At 35.8% G+C, this 23,783-nt stretch overlaps 1 protein-coding gene across 9 annotated transcripts in view; it reads right to left on the reverse strand.

The window, feature by feature from the left end:
- Positions 1 to 6,670: 6,670 nt before the first annotated feature.
- The window catches only part of ZFYVE16 (zinc finger FYVE-type containing 16), a 58,158-nt gene continuing 41,045 nt past the window's right edge, over positions 6,671 to 23,783 (reverse strand). For 4 of the 9 annotated variants that reach the window (XM_077866770.1, XM_077866792.1, XM_077866753.1 and 1 more), the window contains 5 exons: positions 22,169 to 22,249; positions 16,011 to 16,173; positions 14,531 to 14,636; positions 12,871 to 13,038; positions 9,208 to 10,907 (listed from right to left, as the gene is read on the reverse strand). In XM_077866770.1, coding sequence (XP_077722896.1) covers positions 10,746 to 10,907; positions 12,871 to 13,038; positions 14,531 to 14,636; positions 16,011 to 16,173; positions 22,169 to 22,249 — 680 coding nt within the window. In that variant the 3' untranslated portion in view covers positions 9,208 to 10,745. Of the gene's footprint in view, positions 8,527 to 8,989; positions 9,054 to 9,207; positions 10,908 to 12,870; positions 13,039 to 14,530; positions 14,637 to 16,010; positions 16,174 to 22,168; positions 22,250 to 23,254; positions 23,607 to 23,783 lie in introns of those variants that run through there. The other 5 variants (XR_013362180.1, XR_013362179.1, XR_013362178.1 and 2 more) reach the window with 5 other exon arrangements.

The raw sequence follows: 23,783 nt of genomic DNA on the forward strand, positions 1-23,783 counted from the left end.
TACACTCTTTCCAGCAAGGTATGAGAGTTCCAATTTCTCTATGTCCTCACGAATACTTGTTATTATCTGTTGATTTTCTTTTTTGATCATAGCCATCCACGTGAATGAAGTAGAATCTCATTCTAGTCTTGATGGGCATTTCTCTAGTGATTAATAATGTTGAGCATATCTTCAAGTGCTTATTGAGTATATATTTTCTTTGGAGAAAAAAAAGTCTTTAAGATTTTATTTATTTATTCATGAGACACAGAGAAAGAGAGAGGCAGAAACATAGGCAGAGGGATAAGCAGGCTCCTCACAGGAAGCCCGATGCGGGACTCAATAGGGGGACCTTGGTCATGCCCTGAGCCAAAGGCAGAGGGTCAACCACTGAGCCACCCAGGCATCCCTCTTTGGAGAAATGTTTATTCAAATCATTTGCTCATTTTTTCAAGATTTTATTTGTTTGTTTGTTTATTTATTTATTTATTTATTTATGCAAGCTGGAGGAGGAGCCAGAGGGAGAAGGAGAGAGAGAGCATTCCATGCTGACTGTTAATTGACTTATATTATTGGTGAAGCTTTGGGTCAACAGGCTATGAGCAGCCTGTTTAGGTTTGGGGGCATCAAAAGTTATACACAGATTTTCAACTGTGTGGGAGGTGGGGGGGTCACTGCCCCTTACCGTCCATGTCTCCACATTGTTCAGGGTCAACCATATGTGTAACTTTTTTTACACACACACACACACACACAAACACAAACATACACACATCAGTGCTGACTGGAAAAGAACTAAATTTTAAAGCCAGCTGCACTCTTCTCAAGAGTGAATTATATATACTGAATCAAAGATCATGCTTCTACAAATGGCCTTACTTTATTCTACTCCTCTAGTAAGTATAAAGTCACCACTTTAACCCATATTGTGTTAGAACAAACAATATACTCTTTATTCCTATTTATATATATCATCAGAAGTATCTCCAAACTCTCAGCTCAATGCCCAATTTTCACATTTTAATCCCATAAGGCTCTGTATATCTGCTAGTCTTTCCTCAGTGTACCATATACCCTTCACATATGAAACCTTTCCTTTGTGCCAAAAAAAAAGTAATTAGATACATATTTGGTATAAAAATATATTTTCTCAGGATGCCTGGATGGCTCAGCTGTTGGGCACCTGCCTTCCGCCCAGGGCGTGATCCCAGAGTCCCAGGATCGAGTCCCACATCTGGCTCCCCGCGTGGAGCCTGCTTCTCCCTCTGCCTTTGTCTCTGCCTCTCTCTCTGTGTCTCTCATGAATAAATAAATAAAATCTTTAAAAATAATAATAAAAAATATATTTTTCCCCCACTCAAAAGTAGAGAAAATAGTATGATGAAGCTCCATGTACCCATCCTACAACCTCAGATTCAACAATTTTCAAGATTTTCTACCTTTGCTTCACCTACCCTTTGTTCTTTGTTGGAGTATCTTCAACCAAATTTCAGACACAGGAAGAGGGAGATGCAGAGATGCAGGCTCCCAGTGAGGAGCCTGATATAGGACTCGATCCCAGGATCCCGGGATCACACCTTGAACCAAAGACAGATGCTCAACCACTGAGCCACCCAGGCTTCCCAAGATCTTTTCTTTATGTTTAGTTTTATCTGTGGTTATAATGTGCCTGGGTATGTTTTCGTTTTTAACTTTTTAGCAACTTGATGTGCCAGTAGAAGTACTGTAAATTTTATGTAAATATATGTAAATTTATGACTTTCACCAAATTTTGGAAGTTTTCAGCTATTATTTTTTTTTTTAAGATTTTATTTATTTAGTCATGAGAGACACACACAGAAAGAGGCAGAGACACAGGTAGAGGGAGAAGCAGGCTCCCTGCAGGAAGCCGGATGTGGGACTCAATCCCGGGATCACTCCCTGAGTCAAAGGCAGATGTTTAACGCTGAGCCAGCCAGGGGGCCCACAGCTATTATTTCTTCAAATGTTTTTTCTTCCAATCTTTCTCTTCTTTTGCAACTTCTGTAATATGAATATTAGATCTTTTGATGTTTTCCCATACATCTTCAAAGCTTTTCTTTTTCTTTTTTTCTCTATATTATTCAGGCTGGATAATTTCTACTGGTATATCTTTAAATTTGCTGACTCTCCCCTTGGTTGTCTCCATCCTATTTATACCCTCCAGTAGGGACACCTGGGTGGCTCAGCAGTTGAGTGTCTGCCTTTGGCTCAGGGCCTGAGCTCGCAGTCTTGGGATCAAGCCCCACATGGGGCTCTTTGCATGAAGCCTGCTTCTGCCTGTGTCTCTGCTTCTCTCTTTGTCTGCCATGAATAAATAAAATCTTTTAAAAAAAAGGCCCTCTAGTAAATTTTTTGATTTGTATTTTTCACTTATAAAATTTCAATTTGGTTCTTTTTATAGCTTCTATTTTTTTGGTAAAGACTTCTTCCTTTCATTTCAATAGTATTTACCCTTGCTTTATGGAGCATAATTAAAGTAATATGTTAAGTCTTTTTCTCACAATTCTGAAATTCAAGTAACTCCAGAACTGACTTTTGTTCATTGTCTTTTCCCTTGAGGGTTGTGTAGATTTCCTTTTTGTTTTACATGTTGAGTAATTTTGGATTATTTCCTAGATATTTTAAATATTATGAAACTGTCAGTCCTGTTTAAGTCTTTAGAGAAATGCTTTTGGTTTTTTTGGTTTTAGCTTGCAGTCCATCCAGTTAGTTCAGACCACATTCCTTGGACAGCTTTATGTAGCTGGTGGTTCCAAGGACAATTTAGTTTTCAGCATCATTACAGTGCAGTTCTAATCTGCCCTGATTGTGCACCACCCAGTGGCCAGTCAGAAACCTGCATACAGGCATACATCATTTTATTGCATTTTCACAGAAACTGTGCTTTTCACAAATTGAAGGTTTGTGGCAACCCCAGGTCAAACAAGTCTATCAGGGCCATCTTTCAAACAACATTTGCTCACTTAGTTTGCTCACAATGCTTTACTGAATATTTTAAGCTCACTGTTGAGAACTGCTCAGAAAAAAAAGATTCCTTTCAAAATAGGGCAGCTCACTGATAATGCACCTGGTCACTCAAGAGCTCTGATGGAAATGTACAGTGAAATTAATGTTGTTTTTGTGCCTGCTAACACTATCCATTTGGTCAAGGAGTCATTTCAATTTTCAAATCTTATTTAAGAAATACATTTTGTAAGCCTATAGCTGCATAGATAGTGATTCCTGTGATGGATTTGGGCAGTCAACTGAAAAGCTTCTGCAAAGGATTCTCCAGTGTAGATGCCATTATGAACATTTGTGACTCATGGGAGCAGGTTAAAATATCAATATCAACAAGTTTGGAATAAGTTAATTCCAACCTTCATGGATGACTTGGAGGGGTTCAAGACTTCAGTGAAGGAAGTAACTGCAGATATGGTGGAAACAGCAAGAGAACTAGAAGTTGAGCCTGAAGATGTGACTGAATTATTACCATCTCATGATAAAACTTGAATGAATGAGAAGTTGTTTCTTCTTTTTTTTAATTATTTATGATAGTCACACAGAGAGAGAGAGAGAGAGGCAGAGACATAGACAGAGGGAGAAGCAGGCTCCATGCACCGGGAGGCCGACGTGGGATTCGATCCCGTGTCTCCAGGATCATGCCCTGGGCCAAAGGCAGGCGCCAAACCGCTGCGCCACCCAGGGATCCCGAGAAGTTGTTTCTTATGGATGAACAAAGAAAGAGTTTTTTTTTTTTTTTTTTTTAAGATTTTATTTATTTATTTATTCATGAGAGGCAGGGAGACACAGGCAGAGGGAGAAGCAGGCTCCATGCAGGGAGCCCGATGTGGGACTCAATCCCAGGACTCCAGGATCACTCCCTGAGCCAAAGGCAGATGCCTAACCGCTGAGCCACCTAGGCAACCCAAGAAAGTGGTTTCTTGAAATAGAATCTACTCCTGGTGGAGATGCTGTGAAGATTATTGAAATGACACCAAAGATTTAGAATGTCACATTAACTTGGATGACAAAGTAGTGGATTTGAGCATATAAACTCCCATTTTGAAAGTTTTGTGGGTAAGGACGCCTGGGTGGCTCAGTGGTTGAGCATCTGCCTTTGGCTCAGGGCGTGATCCTGGAGTCCCGGGATCAAGTCCCGCATCGGGCTCTCTGCGAGGATCCTGCTTCTCCCTCTGCCTGTGTCTCTAGCTTTCTCTCTCTGCATCTCTCATGAATAAATAAATAAAATCTATATAAAAAAAGTTTTGTGGGTAAAATGCTATCAAACAGTATCACACACTATAGGGAAATTGATTGTGAAAGGAAAGAGTCAATCAGTGCAGCAAACTTCTTTGTGGTCTTAAGAAATTGCCACAGCCACCCCAACCGTTAGCAACCACCATTCCAATCAGTCAGTAGCCATCAACATTCAGACAAGGCAAGAAAAAAAAATTCAGACAAGACCCTCTACCAGCAAAAAGACTATATATGATGTATTGAAAGTTCAGGTGATCATTAGCATTTTTCACCAATATTTTAAAATTAAGGTATGTACTATTTTTTTGACATAATGCTATTGCACACTTAATGGACTATATAATACTGTATAAATCTAACTTTTATATGCACTGGGAAGCCAAAAAATCCAGAATTTGACTTGCCTTATTGGAATACTCACTTTATTGCAGTGGTCCGTAATGGAATACACAGTATCTCTGAGTTATGCCTGTAGTGACCTACAGTGTAGTTCAGTGTTCAAAACATTTGCTCAGCTGCTTCTGGTCAGTTTCACACATGCACACCTTGGGGTGTGCATTTATACCTCCAAATTTATACACAATTTATACACAAATTTGGAGGTTCACTTTCTTTAGTTTCTTCCTATGATCTTCCTCCTTGGTCTTCTGATAGAAAGTTAGGGCTTTAAGCCTCCCTTCAACCATTCCCAGTGTTCCACCCTGCAGTGTCTGATTCTCTGCTCCTACTGCATCAGTAAGTGGAAGAGTGATGCTGTTTTGTTGTCTCTAGTTTGGTGTATGGCAAGGTTCCACCTCACAGGGTTTGCACATGGTAAGGAAGGGGTGCTGCTTTTCTGCAGCTCTCCTGGAGCAAGGCAGATAAATTCAAAAGGTTGATCTCAGGGCCCCCACCCCCCCTTCCTGTTTGACTAGGACTCTGCCAACGGGCTGTTCCTGTTTTCCTGTTATGTGTCTATAGTCATTCCTTTTAATTTTCTTCTTGGCATCTGTCTAGCTTCTTAAGTCTATGGAGTAATGTCTTTCATTGGCTTTGAAATGTTTATATTTACAAATATTTGTTGTGCCCTAGTCTCCTCTCCTTCTGCAGCTAATTAAGTGTATGTTAGGACTTCTCACTCTCTGCTCTATAGGTCAGTTTTTTTCCATCTTTCCTTTTGTTTTTCCAGGTTGCACTCTGGATAATTTCTCCTGATTTAATCCCTGCTTATAAATTATCCTCAATGGCTGTATTCTGCCAGTAATCTATTTAGAGCTTTACAGTTCAGTAAAGTTCAGTGTTTATATATTCTTGTTACAGGTGTATTCACTACTTTCCCAAATTAGCTCCATTACTTTTTATGGTTTCTCATTCCCTACAGGTACCACACACTTGACTATTTCTTGAAACAAAGCAAAAATCTAATACCTGTCTAAAGGAGCTTTTCCTTATTTCTACTAAATCTTGTCTCTGGAGCAATTTCTTTCTTTTCTTTTTTTTTAGATTTTATTTATTCATGAGAGACACACAGAGAGAGGCAGAGCAGAGGGAGAAACAGGCTCCATGCAGAGAGCCCAATGTGGGACTTGATCCCCGGACTCCAGGATCACTCCCTGAACTGAAGGCAGACGCTTAACCACTGAGCCACCCAGGCGTCCCTGGAGCAACTTCCTTATGTGACTACTTATTTATATTTTAACTCTGTGTTGGTAAATGTTATATTTGAAAAGTGATTTGTTTGTGGCCTGCAATGAACTCTTTCTAGAGAGGATTTTTTTTTTCCTCCTAGCACCTAGAGGAATCACCAATGTGGAACCACCTTAAAGCAAGTTAAATGCTTAAGATTCTTTAGGTGATATAGGCAATTCTCAATTTGGCTACAGTTTTATATTTCTGGTTCATCCTCATCCAGAGGCTAAAAACCTTTGGCAGAGTGAGGATATGTGTATCTCAGCCTATTGTGGGGGAGTTCCCATTACATTCATGATTCTGATTAGATTTACAACGTTATGTGTGCTGTGAACTTTGGCCTGTTTCCCTCACCCCATAAGGTTGTCTCAATAGGACCCCACGTCCCCTTCCCTTTTTCTTTCCTTTTGGACTGAACATTCCTTACAGTCTTGATATGCTTTAAGATGATTTTTATATTTTAATCACCTTCAGTTTTCAGCAGGAGCATGGATCTAAGTATCCTGGTGTGCAATTACCAGAAACAAGAAGTTTCCCAGAGCTGCATGTTTGTTCCTATTTGGGCAAACCCTACTCTTTTTATTGGTATTCTCTGCACTTAGCACATGCTACTTGTGGCATGTAATACACACATGTTGATAGAAAATGTTTAATTCTGTTAGCAATTACTCAGTTTTAGCAATTTTTATGTATAACTGCTCAAAAATAGAAGTACCTTAGTTATCTCATATTATTTGCTGCATGTAATAAATCACCAGAAAACTTAGCATCTTAAAACATTTATTATCTTACACAGATTTTGAGATTTGGGAATCTGAGAATGGTTTAGTTTGGTGGTTCTTATGAGGTTGCAAACTTTTGACAGCGCTGCAATTTGAAGGCTTGACTGACGTTGGAGAATCCACTTCCATTCATATGGCTGTTGGCTTCAGTTCCTTGCCAAGTTGGCTTCTTCATGGGGCTGAGCATACCTGGCAGCTAGCTTCCCTAAGAATGAGTTGATCTAATAGGGAGTGAGGGTCAGAGGGAAGAGGAAAGGATAAGAAGGGACAAAAAGAAAGTGGGGAGAAATGTACCAAAGATGGAAGTGATAGTTTTTTACAACATAATCTTAGAAATGACATCCCAACCCTTCTGCCATATTTTATTGATCACAAAGACCAATAATGTCTTGTGGGAAGGGACTACACAAGGGTATGAATACCAGGAGGCAGAGATCACTAGGGGGTTATCTTGCAGGCTGGTAAGCACTGTATTTTACCAAAAGAAAAAAAAAAAGAAAGAAAAGAAAAAGAAAACCTTTACTATACTCAGAGGTTCATAACAAAGCATTGAGTTAAACCCAGTTCTTCAGTTGTATAAAGCCTAAAAATATGGTTGTAATTTTATCGATGCAGATGTGCAAAATATTTCCCAAAAGGTGTTAAATATTAAATTGTTCCAAGATATATCCAAAAGAAAGAAAGAATATAAAGATCTCAAATTACTAAAAATCTGATGTGGAAAAAAAATCTCAGTTAAGTGGTAAAATATAAATTTAGATGGCAAGGCTTAGTGTCTGGTAGGAAAAAAAATAAAGGTTTTAAACATAGATAAATAAAAAATAAACTTGCACACATTTTAGTAATAAAAAATTTGTTATGAGAAAAATAGTCTTCCTATTTGAAACATATGGTCTAATTCCTGTAACAGAATTTTTCTTGCCTCTGTGCAATTAATATGCTTTTATCAATCATGAGTAAAAGTGGTCTGAGAAGGAATGAAACCTTTAAGATTCTAGGTATGAACCTCATAACTCAAAGTAATTGAGGAAGTGAATGTGCTCTTCAATGTAAACACCATGCTACATTTTGTATAAAAAATGAGAAGAGGAAAAAAATCTATTTGTATTTGCTGCTACTACACCTAAACTGTGGGAAGACATAAGAAACTAATAAAAATGATTAGCTGGTTGAGATTGGAGGGTAGGAAGAACAAGGCAGACACATATAAGGTGGAAGTTAAAATGTATATTGATTTTTAAAATATTTTTTATATTTTTCTGATTTCTGAATCATACATATATATGTGTGTATATATATATATATATATATATATATATATATATATATATATATATATCTCCTATATAAAACATTTTTTAATCACAAAGAAATTAAAACCTAAGATGGATTTGTAGGTTTCTGGTTTATTTCAGGATATTATCTATTAAAATGTGAGTCAAGTTATCAAAGTTATGCTTGTGACTAAAAAAAGAAAAGTCTATTCTTTACTTATAAAACAGTATCTGAATCTAAGCTGTTATAAAATTAGACAGTTGAGACACCATAGTCAGGTTATTGCTTTTATGATTAAATCATAGGTTAAGATATTCATATAACACAGAAAACTCTTTAAATTGTCTTAAAAGGGAAAGTTCGATCTTTTTATATATTACCTACTTTTTGGGTTTTTATCTCTTACCTAGCCAAGTTTAATGACCACTATCTAACAAGTTCTCCTTATTGTCTCCAGGAGGCTATCCTTCTGGGTTGCTTTCCAACCATGTAGTCAAGATTCGTATCTCCATTACAGCAGTTACTTTTACTTTGTTAATTATCTGCATCATATATTCAGCTCCTAAGGGAAAGAACTATCTTAATCATCTTTCAACCAGAGAAGCCTAACAAAGTGCTCTGCACATAACAAGTATATAGACAAAGTTTGTTGTGTGGCTGCATAGAACAAGTGGGCTAGATTTCACTTCATATTTCAAAATTCAGAGAAAGAGACCAGTATTAAAAAGCCTAAGACCAAAAACAGATCATTGTGGACTGAATACAAAGAGCCATTCTATTTCTTCACCTTTAAAAAAATTAAAGTTTCAAAGTAAGTACCAATGTGAAGAATATGACCAAATAAGTTAACTACATTCAGAAACGTACTATATATCTACAAATAATACTTTAAAATGTGCCTCCAAAGGCACATTTTCCAATTTTCATTAAATGTAGAGGCTTTATGAAAACAAATCTAAAGCTATCCTATCATGGGAAGAGCTCTCCACCAAAAATAACATATTTTTAAGTAATTTCAGGAGCACCTGGCTGGCTCAGTAGAAGAGCATGTGACTCTTGATCTTAGGGTGGTGGGTGGTGTAGAGATTACTAAAAATAAAAAATAAATAAATAAAATAATTTCAGTATATATAGACTGTGCAACTACTTATACTGCAAAATAAACACACTATATAAAGAAAACATAAACTGAGTTTGATATGCAATTGTTTTTATCTTACACCATAGCAATAAATTTCACAGGTTACTTTGTGTTGCCATTTTATTTAATAGCTGCAACATTTTACATTGTTTATGAAGTAACTACTTCCAGAAGACTGATAATCTCCTTCATAGGGTATCTTTGGTTAGTACTACAGTGATTCAGTACGAACCATATGACCAGTGGAGCAAAATTCTCAGTCTCTCCTAGCCTGAGACCTCATATCCTGAGTTATAACCCTGACTTGGTCATCAAATTGAGATGCTTCATAAGTATTTTTCTTATGTCAGGGCTATGTAGTGTAGTTTCTTTTTCTTGAGATATATAATGAGTGTTTTTGATACAAAAACATATTGCCATATAAGAATAAAAAAACATCAAAATAATGATTATATTTTATATAATGTAAATGACAGGACTAACTAAAATATCCCCTTTACTTTTTTTTTTTTTTAACACAATGTACTTAAAACTTTGCTGTTTGAAGAGGAAAGTTCTGTAACAGTTTCAAATACATAGAATTTAACTTATGTTAATATCCTGTTATAAAAAATAACTATCATATAAAGAATTTAAAATATGCAAAAATAATTAGTTCATTAAAATGTATATTTAATACATTAGTGTCAATGAAAATATGCAGACTTGCCAAGAAAGTTCTTAAGTAAAGAAGTTTAAAAAAAAAAACAACCTGTTTCAGGCTTAATTTATTGCTACATAAGTCTTCATCAAGGGTCATATGGCCTGTTGTCAATCACTCTTAAAAGTGATAAATAAAGTAGGGTATATTTTCGAAGGAAAGAGGAAAAATAATGCACTGCAATACAAAAATATTACCTATTTATAAATTATTAAAGACTTATAAAACACATACTGAATCATGTTTTGCTATAAAAACAATGTACTTAAATATAGAAGCACAAAATTCTGAAGCACCCACAATTATTTTAAGAATACCCATTTAATCAAGAAAAAAACCATATATATATATAATTTGAGAAGAAAAGAAGGCAAAATTCTGATTTTAATCCAAATAATCAGAGTTTATCTAATCATGGAGGTAGATCTCCACTCCAATTATTACAAATAAATTATCTGTCTTACTCAAAGAATTATCATATAAGACTAAGATCTGAAAATCGTGTCACTGAAATTCATTTTTAACAGACTTTAGTAACCAGCAATGTAACTGGCATATATAACAGCTATTTCCCTCATAAGGTTATATCTGAAAAAAGCCTTCATTAAAATCATTCTTGGTATAACGAGGTATACATAAGTGCAGATACTTTGGCTTTGCATTTAAATGACACAGTAAATGCTACAAATTTATTTAAGACAAAAGAAATCTTTGCCTTTTTAGTACTTGCAGTAAGTCAAAGCTTCAAAAACTGGGGATCTCTTAAGTTTTTAGAGAATTAAATATTGTGCTAATGATTTAAAAAGATAATTTCCTGCCTAAAAAGCAAAACTTACGTGTTTCAAACAGCAAACATTTACTTTTAGTGTTTGTGGCATTTCAGCTTTAGTGAATGTAGTTTTAACAAATTAGTTTGCAATATATAATGACTCATCTTTCACTAAAAAAGATTTTCTATAATGAAAAATACTAATTCTATTTCTAATGGTAAACTAGTAGAGTCGGAGGTCCCACCATGGATCACAGGGATTAGAGCACTATCAAGATCATTTAAATAATGCTGAGGAAGAAGCTGGCCTTCAGATCCTGCCTGAAATTCAACCTGGAAAAAAAAAAAATCTTGGTAAGTCAACCCTAGAAAGTAAGAAATCTTGTTTAGCTCAGCACATGAATATGAACTATTTAAAAATGTCACTTAGTTTAAGGATGTTAAGGAAATACTTCATATTCACTCAAAAAATGTTTTACGTTCCCCTATACTTCTTTTATCTTCTATATAAATTTTAATTATATCTCCAACAGATATCATAAAATTGTTTAAATGCCACTATTTCATACTTTGTTTCTTCTCAATGCATACATAAACAATCTAGAAAACCAAGGTTTTATTGTTATTTTTTTAAAGATTTTATTTATTATTTATTTATTCATGAGAGACACACAGAGAGAGGCAGAGGCACAGGCAGACGGAGAAGCAGGCTCCATGCAGGGAGCCTGATGCGGGACCCGATCCTGGGTCTCTAGAATCACACCCTGGGCCGAAGGCAGGCACTAAACCGCTGAGCCACCCAAGGATCCCTGTTCTCTTTTTTAAAAAGATTTTATTTATTCATGAGAGACACACAGAGAGAGAGGTAGAGACATAGGCTGAGGAAGAAGCAGGCTCCATGCAGGGAGCCTGATGCGGAACTCAATCCCAGAACCCTGGGATTAAGTATTTCTTGTTCTAATATTTGTATTTCACACCATCCATGTCACAGGGCTCCTAAAACCCTTATACATTCGTAAGTGATAAGAGCACTAGCAGTATCTGTTGTTCTAATGAGGTGACTGAGTGGGCTCCTGGATGGGGACTGGTCACCAGAAAGACCAAGCTATGATTAGAAACTAGATTTTTTAACCCTTACCCCTTACCTTCCAGAGAGAGAAGAGAGAGGTTAAAAAATTGAGTTAAATCATGCCTACATGAGGAAGCCTCCATAAAATCCCTATAGTGGTGGGTTTGGAGAGCTTTAGGCCAGCTAATACACCCACACCAGAAGGGTGATACACCCCAACTCCACTGGGACAGAAGTACCTATGCTGGAGAACCTCCCAAACCTCACCCTATGAGTATATCTTTTCCTGTATATCCTTTAATAAACTGGTTAACATGTGTGTTTCCCTGAGTTCTGCGAGCTGCTCTAGCAAATTAATTAAATCCAAGGAGAGAGTTGTTAGAACTTCTGATTTATAGCTGATTGGTCAGAAGCACAGTCAATAACTTGGGCTTTTAATCAGCATCTGAAGGGGTGTGAGAGTACAGTCTTGTAGGACTGAACCCTTAACGTGTAGGATCTGATGCTATCTGAGTAGATGTTGTCAAAACTGAGTTGAATTCCTAGATATCCTGCTGGTGTCTGAGAACTACCAACCTGTTGATAGGGAGAAAACCCTCTACATATCTGGTGACTACAAGTGTCAGAAATGAAGTATTTTCTATGAGTAGTAAAGGACTCACAGGAAAGAAAGACATAGGGAAGAACTGGTTTTTCCTTACATAGGATGGAAAAGACTAACTTTTTCCTTTTTTAACACTTTTAGACTTTTGTAATTTTAAATCATGTGAATATAGAATAAAGTCAGAATGAAAAAATTAAAAACCTACTTGTCAAGCAGGATTACTACAGTGCAGAGGTCAACAGACTATGGCCTATGGGCCAATCTGACCCACCAGTTAGTTGTTTTAGTAAACAAAGGTTCATTGGAACATAGTGAGCTCATTAGTTTATATACTGTCTATGGCCACCTGTGTACTATAATGGCAGGACTGAATAGTTGTAAAAAACGTCATATAGCCCACAATGCCTAAAATATTTACTATCTGGCCTTTTACAAGAAAGTTTGCTGACCCCTGGTGTGAAGAGTAAAGGAGATAATGTACAGGAAGTGTGTAGCACGTGCTTATGTTCAACAAATTTTAGTTTTCTTCATTCATCCCAAATAAAGGATTAAATAAGAAACTTTTGATTATTTTAATATATGATACATTCATTTCAAAAATACATCACAAAAACACGTCTCACCATATCAGTGTCAATGGAAACTCTGAGGCCAATTTTATTCATCCCATTACTCTTTAGAGTTTTCAGATGAGGGCATAGTGCAGCACTACAAGCCATGGCTATTTCTTTTGCAAACTGATAACGAGTTGCTGAAACAGATAAATCCTGGTCCTTTAGAAAGTAGAATACCTGAAATGTATTTAATTAGGAAACAAGTCATGATTAAGATTAAAAGCAGCTTTAAAAATTGCTACTTTCAATTCAACTTTATTAATAAAATTAATAAAATTCCAAAGTTAGCGCCAAGAAATTCATTAGTTAAAAAAACTATGTGAAAAGAAAAAACAAAACACTATGTGTAAATAGATATATCTTTTTTAAAAAAGATTTATTTATTTATTCATGAGAAATACAGAGAGACAGAGATATAGGCACGGGGAGAAACAGGCTCCCCGCAGAGAGCCCGATGTGGGACTTGATCCCAAGACTCCGGGATCATGCCCTGAGCCAAAGGCAGACGCTCAACCGCAGAGCCACCCAGGCATCCCTGTAAATATATCTTTTTTTTTTTTTAAAGATTTTATTTATTTATTCATGAGAGAGAGAGAGAGAGAGAGAGAGAGAGAAAGGCAGAGGGAGAAGCAGGCTCCATGCAGGGAGCCTGACGTGGGATTCGATCCCGGGACTCCAGGATCACGCCCTGGGCTGAAGGCAGGCACTAAACAGCTGAGTCACCCAGGGATCCCCCCTGTAAATATATCTTGATCCGTAGGTAGTAAAAGCTTAAAACCAAAGATTATGGAATATGGTATGACTTAGCTATTTTTACCTAAAATTAACCTGTAGCAACAAAAGCTCTGTTAATTCAGTTTAGAAAAGTATACTGAGTCTACCCTATAAGCTCACCTTCCTGTAAGGACATCTTAATGAAATTAAGATCAAACAAAAAAAAATAATGTTCTATAATTTCTACATCCTGTATAGTTTCTATCCATATTGTACATACATAGAATCACAGGGAATATAAAAGAAATTAGTAACACTGATTGCCTGACCCTGGAGGCAGAGTGAGAAGGAGTACGGAGGTAGACTAAGGAGTTGAGAGTCAATAATTTCATATCCTTTTCGTTTAAAAAAAGTTGGGACATGCAAAAATAATTTTCATTTGTGAATGCTGATTATAAACTGGTATCTATACAACAGTTTATTTTGGGGGGTGCTGGGTGGCTCAGTTAAGCATCTGACTCTTGATCTTAGCTCAGGTTTTGATCTTGGGATCATGAGTTCAAGCCTTGCATTAAATAGACTGTGCGTGGAGCCTACTTAAAATAAATAAGTAAATAAATAAATGTAAATTAAAAATAATTTTGTAAAATAAGAGAAAAATGAAAATAACATGGTCAAATAAATATGCTGTATAAAGATGGCAATGCTTCCAAAACTTAACTGTGAACTGGCAGGGAGTACCACCATACAATAGCCTGAAATAATCTTATGGAAATCCAAATCTGGTATAAAGAAGGCAGTGTGGGGTGAAAATATGTGTGTGTTTCCAGATATAATGTAAAAAGTATTAATAAACTGCAATGAGAAATCTCCCAAGTTAAAAAAAAAAAACAAAACCCAAAAAAACCCCACATCCAAACACAACACATAAAGAGAAGGAATCTTTCTCAGTCACCTCAGTACACTTTACAGTCTTCTCATCGGTTTCAAAATCTGCTTCCAGTTTTATCTTTTCACTTGGAAATCCTTGTAATGATATCCCATCCACTGAACTAATAACACTATAGAATAAAACATAATACAGTAGTATTATTAGTACCAAAATGCCTTCTATGAAATGAATTATTAGATTTGAACAAATAAGGAGAAAAATACTAAAAATATAAATTTATAGCACTAAGGTAACTCAATTACATACAAAATAATTAAAACTATAGTCCATTCATTTACCAAGATTTCTTCATTGTACAGCAAATAATATCTACTCCTTCTTATGCCCAGTTTAGATCTCAGGTTTAAAATGCTTTAGTTTCGGGCAGCCCTGGTGGTGCAGCGGTTTGGTGCCGCCTGCAGCCCAGGGCATGATCCTGGAGACCCTGGATCGAGTCCCACGTCGGGCTCTCTGCATGGAGCCTGCTTCTCCCTCTGCCTGTGTCTCTGCCTCTCTCTCTCTCTCTCTCTCTGCATCTCTATGAATAAATAAATAAAATCTTTAAAAAAAAACATTTAAAAAAAATAAAATAAAATAAAATGCTTTAGTTTCCTAACAGAAAAGCTGTTGCATGAATTTAAAAAACTTTATTTTGGAATCCCTCAGCATTAAGCTATTTTTTTTCCTTCTTTAATCCAGACCTTTGAGCCAATCTCCAAAAAAGAAAAAAAATGGTAATTGAAAAAAAGGAGTGGCAGGAATATTCTATAAGACCTCCAATATATGTATTATTAAATTCAGTTGTTATATATATTTTTAAAGATTTTATTTATTCATGAGAGACACAGAGAGAGAGAGGCAGAGACACAGGCAGAGGGAGAAGCAGGCTCCATTTAGAGAGCCCGACGTGGGACTCAATCCTAGGATGCCAGGATCATGCCCTGAGCCAAAGGCAGATGCTTAACCACTGAGCCACCCAGGTGTCCCTCAGTTGTTATATTTAAGTGAACCAATATAATACAGAATAAACAAACATCCAAAGGAATCTTTTACTTACTTCACAAAAATAGATATGAAAAAACAGAAAAAGTATCTTGCCTTCCAAAACCTTGGCATCAAAGTCACACTACTACATAAGCACATTTTATCACTGTCCCCTCCCAAACCAACCACCCTTTAATAGTTTACAGTATCCTGGCCAAGAAAATACACATGAGACTGGTTAGGTACATGTTTGAAAAAATAGGCTACGTTCAGTAGCATACAAGCATTTAAATTAATGGTATAATTCTATATTTACTCAGAAAATGCTTAATTTGCTAGCAAGATATTTTTATCCTTCCCCCTCCATCAAATCCATTACATTTTATTTTTTATTATTTTTTAAGATAGATCCCAAGACCCTGGGATCACGACCTGAGCTGAAGACGAACACTTAACCAACTGAACCACCCAGGTGCCCCTCAATTATATTTTAGTAAAAAAAAAAAAAAAAAATTCATACCCTTTGTTTCCTTCTTCTTCAGAATCTACCCAGCAGATATCCACATATTCTCTTAGGTCTACAGCATCAACTTTCCCACATGTAATTTTAAAGTCTTTCTGTTCTCGTAGAGCAAGCCGCAAGCCATCCATGGTCTCTGGAGTTATTTGTACCATTAAGCCATCTAAAAATGATTTATGTTTCACATTCCTTTTATTAAATATCAATTTATAGGTCTAATTCATAAAATTTGCTATCAAAGTATTTTCTGTGTAAGATAAAAGTTCTATATCATCTGTTAAATAATCTTAATGATTGTTTTCTACTAGGAAATATGAAAAATATTTCAAAGTTAAGGATTATCCTTTTTTTTAAATAGTTACACAAATAATGGTGATATTTTTCATTACTGACCATAATGAAACTACTGATGAAAAACTGCCCTTTTATAACTGCCTAGCCATAAAACCAGACAAAATGTGTAAGGCAACTGTTTTTAGGTACTGAACAACAGGAAATATACTTTGGTTCCTAGAGAAAAATTCAACAAGTAAGCCTACAAATAACTGCCCAGGCTATTTGCTTTGAGACAATTTCCACATGGTGACCCATTAAACCTACAATGGCCACACTGGGCTGGGAAATCAGAGATAAGCTTGGAGAAGCGGGATCCCTGGGTGGCGCAGCGGTTTGGCGCCAGCCTTTGGCCCGGGGCGTGATCCTGGAGACCCAGGATCGAATCCCACATCGGGCTCCCGGTGCATGGAGCCTGCTTCTCCCTCTGCCTGTGTCTCTGCCTCTCTGTCTCTCTCTGTGTGACTATCATGAATAAATAAATAAAATCTTAAAAAAAAAAAAAAAAAAAAAAGCTTGGAGAAGCCTGGAATCTGGGGTCAAAACATTGAAAAGGAAGGCACCAGGAGACTGTGAATAAGGGTCCCTTTGAGTCCTTGAACTAGAACTGAGGACATGTTAATAAAGTGAGACTAGATGAGGCCTAATAGGGAACAGCTATTTGGGTTGGGACCAGAACAGAGATACTAGAAATCAAGCAATGATGGAGGATACTGACAGTCTGATGCAACCACAGTAGAGATACCTCATTAACTTGCACTGTGGCAAAGCAAAAACAAAGCCCTTACAAAATCTGTAGGTAAAATGGATTTAGAGAATGAGTCCTGCCAGATTGTAAACACCTTAGGAGTTCCACAGATTCATCTGTTAACAAAGTGAAAAGTACAGAATACATAAAAATGCCTGCTTAAACATAAATAAGCCTTCTTCAAAAAAAGCTAATAGGATCTAAAGTCTCTAAAACATATTAACAATGACAAGTACATAATCAAAAATTATCAGAGAGAACCACAAAATCATGTGAGCCTCTATACAACTGAAAGCAATCATGAGACAGACGTGGGTTAAATACACAGACACTTTAAAACACAGACACTTTAAAACATCTATTCTAAAATTTTTCAAAGACCTAAAGCAAAACATTCAAAAAGTGAAAAGCAAATATGGGCTAAACGAATAAACAGATTTTAAAAATCTTAAAAAAAAAAAAAAAGAAAAAGAAAGAAAGAAAGAAAGAAAGAAAGAAAGAAAGAAAGAAAAAAGAAAAAAGAAACTGAAAAACCCAAAGGGAAATTCTAGAACTGAAAAGTGTAATTGAAAACTCAATGGAAAGGCTTAATAGTACATTGAAGATGGCAAGAGAAAGACTCAGGGAACATGAAGAAAGGTCAATAACAATTTTCCAAACTAAAAAACCTGGAGAAAAATGATTAAAGAAAAATAAACAGAAAACCAAGGATCCAAGAATTGGTATAAAACAGATATATCTATAAATATAAATACATACATATATACAGACATAAATATATAGATATCTCCCAGGAGAAAAAGATTGGAATATTAAAAAAATTAAAAATGGTAAGAAATTCCCCAAATCTGATGAAAAATATTGATACACATGTCTAAGAAGCTCCATAAATGCCAAGCAGGAGAAATACAAAGAAGACCACATTAAGGCACATCACCGTAGAGCTGGTGAAAACCAAAGAAAAAGAGGATATCTTGAAAACAGACTGGAGAAAAGGGCATATTAACTAAAGGAAAACAAACATAAAAAATTATACTAACTTTATTAGAAATGATGGAGGCCAAAAGATGAGGGGACATCTTTAAGGAAAATAAAAACTTTCAAAGAATTATCTAGCAAAAAAAAAATCCTTCAAAAAATAAGAATGAAATAAGGACAGCTTTGCAGCAGCGCCTGGATAGTTTAGTGGGTTAGGCATCTGCCTTTGGTTCAGGTCATAATCCCAGGGTATTGAGGCTGAGGCCCCCCCCCCCCAAAAAAAAATCAGGCACCCTGCTCAGCAGGGAGCCTGCTTCTCCCTCTGCCTGTCACTCTGCCTAATTGTGTACCTGTGTGCATACTCTCTTTCATTTTTAAAATTTTTTTTTTATTTTTTATTTATGATAGTCACACGGAGAGAGAGAGAGAGAGGCGGAGACACAGGCAGAGGGAGAAGCAGACTCCATGCACCAGAAGCCCAACGTGGGATTTGATCCCGGGTCTCCAGGATCGTGCCCTGGGCCAAAGGCAGGCGCCAAACCGCTGCGCCACCCAGGGATCCTGCATACTCTCTTTCAAATAAATAAATCAGTCTTAAAAAAAAAAAAAGAAAGAAAAAGAAATGAGGACAGTTTCAGATCAATGAAAGCAAGCAAACTTGTATTACAAAAAATATGACTTTTGGTATCTGCTCCAACATATAAAGAGCCTGGAAGTTGTCACTTCCATCCTCAAAACAAGACAAATGACAACCTGAAAACAAACAATTTTTAGATCAGAGAATTGAGGTCACAGGGCTCTATTGCCCTGAAAAATGGAGCAAAATCAAAACCTACCACAAAAAAAAAACAAAAAACAAAAACAAAAACAAAAAAACCAGTAAAACATTTAAAAAATCCTATGATCATTTCAATAGATGCAGAAAAAGCATTTTTCTGCTTGTTGTACAAAGTTGTACAAAGTACAACTTCCATTCATGATAAAAGCACTCTGTAGAGTAGGTCTAGAGAGAACATACCTCAACATAATAAAGCCCTCAGAGCCAACATCATATTCTGTGGTAAAAAACTGAGAGCTTTTCCCCTAAGGTCAGGAACAAGACAAAGATGTCCACTCTCACTTTATTTTATTTTATTTATTTTTTTCACTCTCACTTTTATTCAACAATGTACTAGAAATCCTAGCCACATCAATCAGATAACATAAAATAAAAAGCAGCCAAACTGGTAAGGAAGAAGTATTTGCAGATGATGTGATACATCATTTGCAAATAGATTCTCCCATTCAGGATGTTGGCTTTTAGTTTTGTTTCCTTCACTGGACAGAAACATTTTATTTTGATGCAAACCCAATAGTTTATTTTTACTTTTATTTCTCTTGCCTCAGGAGACATAGCTAGAAAAATGTTGCTATGGCTGATGTCAGAGAAATTACTGCCTATACTCTCTTCAAGGATTTTTAGAGTTTCAGGTCTCCTATTTAGGTCTTTTTTTTTTTTTTTTAAAGATTCCATTTACTTATTCATGAGAGACACACACAGAGAGAGGCAGAGACACAGGCAGAGGGAGAAGCAGGCTCCCTGCAAGGAGCCTGATGTGGGACTCAAACCCGGGAACACACCCTGAGCCAAAGGCAGGCATTCAACCACTGAGTTACTCAGGCATCCCTCACATTTAGGTCTTTAAGCAATTTTGAGTTTATTTTTATGTATGGTATAATAAAGTGGTCCAGCTTCCCCAACACCATTTATTGAAGAGACTAAAGAACTTATGTAGCTCAACACCCAGCAAACAGATAAGCCAATTAAAAATGGGCAGAAGACATGAACCGACACATCTCCAAGAAGACATCCAGATGGCCAACAGACACATGAAAAGGTGCTCAACAGCAATAATTATCAGGAAAATTCAAATCAAAACCATAATGAGATATTACCTCACACTTGTCAGAATGGTTAAAATCAACAATGCAAGAAACAAGGTTTGGCAAAGATGTAGAGAAAAAGGAACCCTCATGCACTGTTGGTGAGAATGCAAACTGGTGCAGCCACTGTGGAAAACAGTATGGAGGTTCCTAAAAATATTAAAAACAGACCTACCCTATAATCCAGTAATTGCACTATTGTGTATTTTACCCCCAAAATCCAAAAACACTAATTCAAAGGGATATGTGCACCCCCCCTTTGTTTATAGCAGTATTATTTACAACAGCCAAACTACAGAAGCAGCCCAAGTGTCCATCAAAAGATGAATAAAGAATATGTGCTACGTATATGTGTATGCATACACACACAATGGAGTATTAATCATAAAAAGGAATGAAATTTTGCCATTTGCAACAATGTAGATGGAGCTACAGAGTATAACGCTAAGCAAAATAAGTCAGAGAGAGACAAATACCATATGATTTCACTCACATGTTGAATTTAAGAAACAAAACAAATTGGCAAAGGAAAAGAAGATAAACTGAGAAACAGATCTTAACTATAGAGAAGAAACTGATGGTTATTTGAGGAGAGGAGGGAGGGAGGAATGGGTGAAATAGGTGATGGGGATTGAAGAGTTACACTTATGATGAAAAACAAAACAGAAAACATAAAAAAGCTTTAAGATATGTGATAAGAAGTAAGAAAAAATGTAATTGGATACCTCACATCATCATCAGAAGGACAGATATGGCATACCAAATTGAATCATAAAAACTCACTTATTTTTAGAAAGTATTATTTGACAAAAATGGATCTAGACAAGAGCATTTGCAATCACTGCTTCAACTGGAAAACCTAACCAATAAACTAGAAACATAAAAGCCATAAGGACTACAAAGAAAGAAACAAAATTACCATTATTAAATGATGATATACTGAGCTACACAGAAACTCTAAAAGAATCTATAGGTAAATTATTTTAAATTAAGAGTTCAGCAGTATAGCTGATTATAAAACAAAAATACAGAAATAAAATATGTGTGTGGCTCAGAGATGGGAGGACTTCCTATAAAGCTGTTTGAAATAGTATGGAGAACGACATTAGTGAAAGAGCAGACTAAAGAACCTCCAAAAATACTCTCCTCCAAAATAAGAACAACGAAACTAATTAACAGAAAAAACTTTTTCAGAACTCTGGAAATTAACCAAAGGCTTGCAGCAATCTGTGGAGTATTTATTCAAGAAAAATGGCTGGATCTTCATAAGAACAGCAAACTTTGTGCTTTGTGTTAATTTATTCCCATTCCTTCCTCTCTAGCTTAGTGGGAGCCTCAAGAACCAACAGCCTGCAATCATGGTGAAAATCAATAGCCTGGTAGCCACCAGAAAGGCTAAAAGGAGGTTGGAGCCCTTTCAAAGTCTCATTATCAGAGAATTATCATTTTTTGCCTTGTTGAGTATTTTGGCTAGTGCAAAAGTCTTTTCTCAGGGTGCATCTGTCAAAAACAATCAAAACCCAATGATTAACATCTCAAGCTACCTGTGACAGCAGATTATAGTAGACGTAAATAGGCCAACCAAATACTTAAAAGGAAAAGCTGAGGAATGAGATGTCCATACGGGCTTTGAAAAGCTTTAACATACTTTTGGGAATTTAGGAAGCCACACACATGTACAATACTGTGTACATGCTCAGGGTGTGTGCATGCTAAAGAAATACCGTAAGCTCTCACCTCAGACTGACTTGTAGGCTCTGTAGAGGCAGGAAGAGCAGGTTATGGCAGAGTTGCCATCCTTAACACAGACCCAAATATAGGTCATGTTTTAGTTTTTGAGCTGGGTAAGATTTTTTTTTTTTAAGATTTTATTTATTCATGACAGACACAGAGAGAGTGAAAGAGAGAAAGAGGTGGAGACACAGGCAGAGGGAGAAGCAGGCTCCATGCAGGGAGCCTGACGTGGGACTCAATCCCGGGTCCCCAGGATCAGGCCCTGGGCTGAAGGCAGCGCTAAACTGCTGAGCCACCTGGGCTGCCCCTGGGTAAGGATTTCACTTAAGTTTGTGGTACTGTGCTTTGTAACTTACATATGTTCTTTTAAAGTATCAAATACATTTTAAAATAAATGGAAAACATCTTTACATTAAAACAATCCTAAAGATGAAACTCATACCTTCAACTATGCTGGACTTAGCAAGAAATCCTGAAGATGGTTTTAGAGCTCCATTGAATACCACAAAACTTGCACCTGTCACTGATCAGAAAAATACATTTATGTTTTAACTTGCCTTTTTAAAATGCTATATATTTATTAAATGTATAATGTGGAGCATGGTACACTTAACTACTTGATAAATGCCATGCCCATACCACTTATATTAGAAAGCTAATAAAAAAACCCCAAACTAAACCAAATTAAGATAAAATATTGCATAAAGGCTATATAATGTTTGTATATAATAATTAATGGCTATTGTACTACTTAAAATGTTTGTATTTGTGCCAGTGAGAGTATGGGAAATCAAATATCCATCATTGGTAAAAGCACAAATCAGAGAAACTTCTATGGAAGACAACTTGATAATTACTTATTAAAATTATAAATACATATATCCTTTGACACACCAATTCTACAACCAGGAATTAATGGCACATATATATACAAGGTTTCACAGTTCAATTTTATAAATAAACAAGAACTGGTAACAACTATGTCCGTTAAGTAAGAGACAATTAAATGATGTACACATATAAAGTGAAAAGTTATGTAGAATACAGAAGGTTTTTTTTATACTAACAGAATCATCTCCAAGGTGTATTAAAAGAAAAAGCAAGAATGTAATGCATGTTAGGACTTGTTTAAAAAAGTGGAAGAAATTTCCTAAAAATTAAAAAATATATAAAAATAAAAATTAAAAAGTAGAAAAATATGTGTTTGCTTGCATATTCCTGTAAGCAAAAACATTTCTGAAATGATATACAAAAAACTGATAACATTGGTTTTGGTTGCCTGTACGGAAGAGAAAAGGGTAGCCTCAGCATCCAGGGAGGAAAGGAGATTTTCCACTTATAACTTTCAAATTTCATAATACATATACTTATTCAACAAACAAATATTAAATAGTTGTTACATTTTAATAACAAAAGTATTAATGACATAAGTTAGAAAAATACAAAAGTGTAAATATCCAATATAAAACCATCTATTTAATAGATATATACTAATATAAGCAGAAAATATATTTAAATGTCCATAAAGGCCATATTTTTCTTTTGTTACTTTTTAAAACATATTTTCCAAACTTAGCATGTAAGTATATATTACCCTTATAATCAAAAGCTGCTATTTTATTTGCAGCCAGGATGTCAGACTATTTTAAGTGTTATTTTAAAATGTATTAATTTTATGAATACTCATCTCCACTTAACTTTCAATTTGTTAGGCCCTCTATTGCAAGGATTTGGCAATCACAGTAGTCACTGAAGCCATTCAGCCAGAATTGAGAGTAATGTTACTCACATATGCTACTCCACCATCTTTACCATTTCTAGATCCCCAACCACTTATAGTTTTATAAATCATTCTTCATCCTTATCCAGACTATACTCTCCTAAAAGGAGTTAGAACAGAGAGCAAACAAAAGTGACAAACATCTCATTCCAGAGAGAAATTACTGAAAATAAGAGTCCCATCATATGGGATAAATTAAACCTGAAGATACCAAGATAAACACAGTGTTCAAGTCTTTAAACCTAATGTAGCCCAAGGGGGAAAAAAAAAAAACAAA

This window comes from Canis aureus, chromosome 2, assembly GCF_053574225.1.
Source record: "Canis aureus isolate CA01 chromosome 2, VMU_Caureus_v.1.0, whole genome shotgun sequence".
Lineage (NCBI taxonomy): Eukaryota > Metazoa > Chordata > Mammalia > Carnivora > Canidae > Canis > Canis aureus.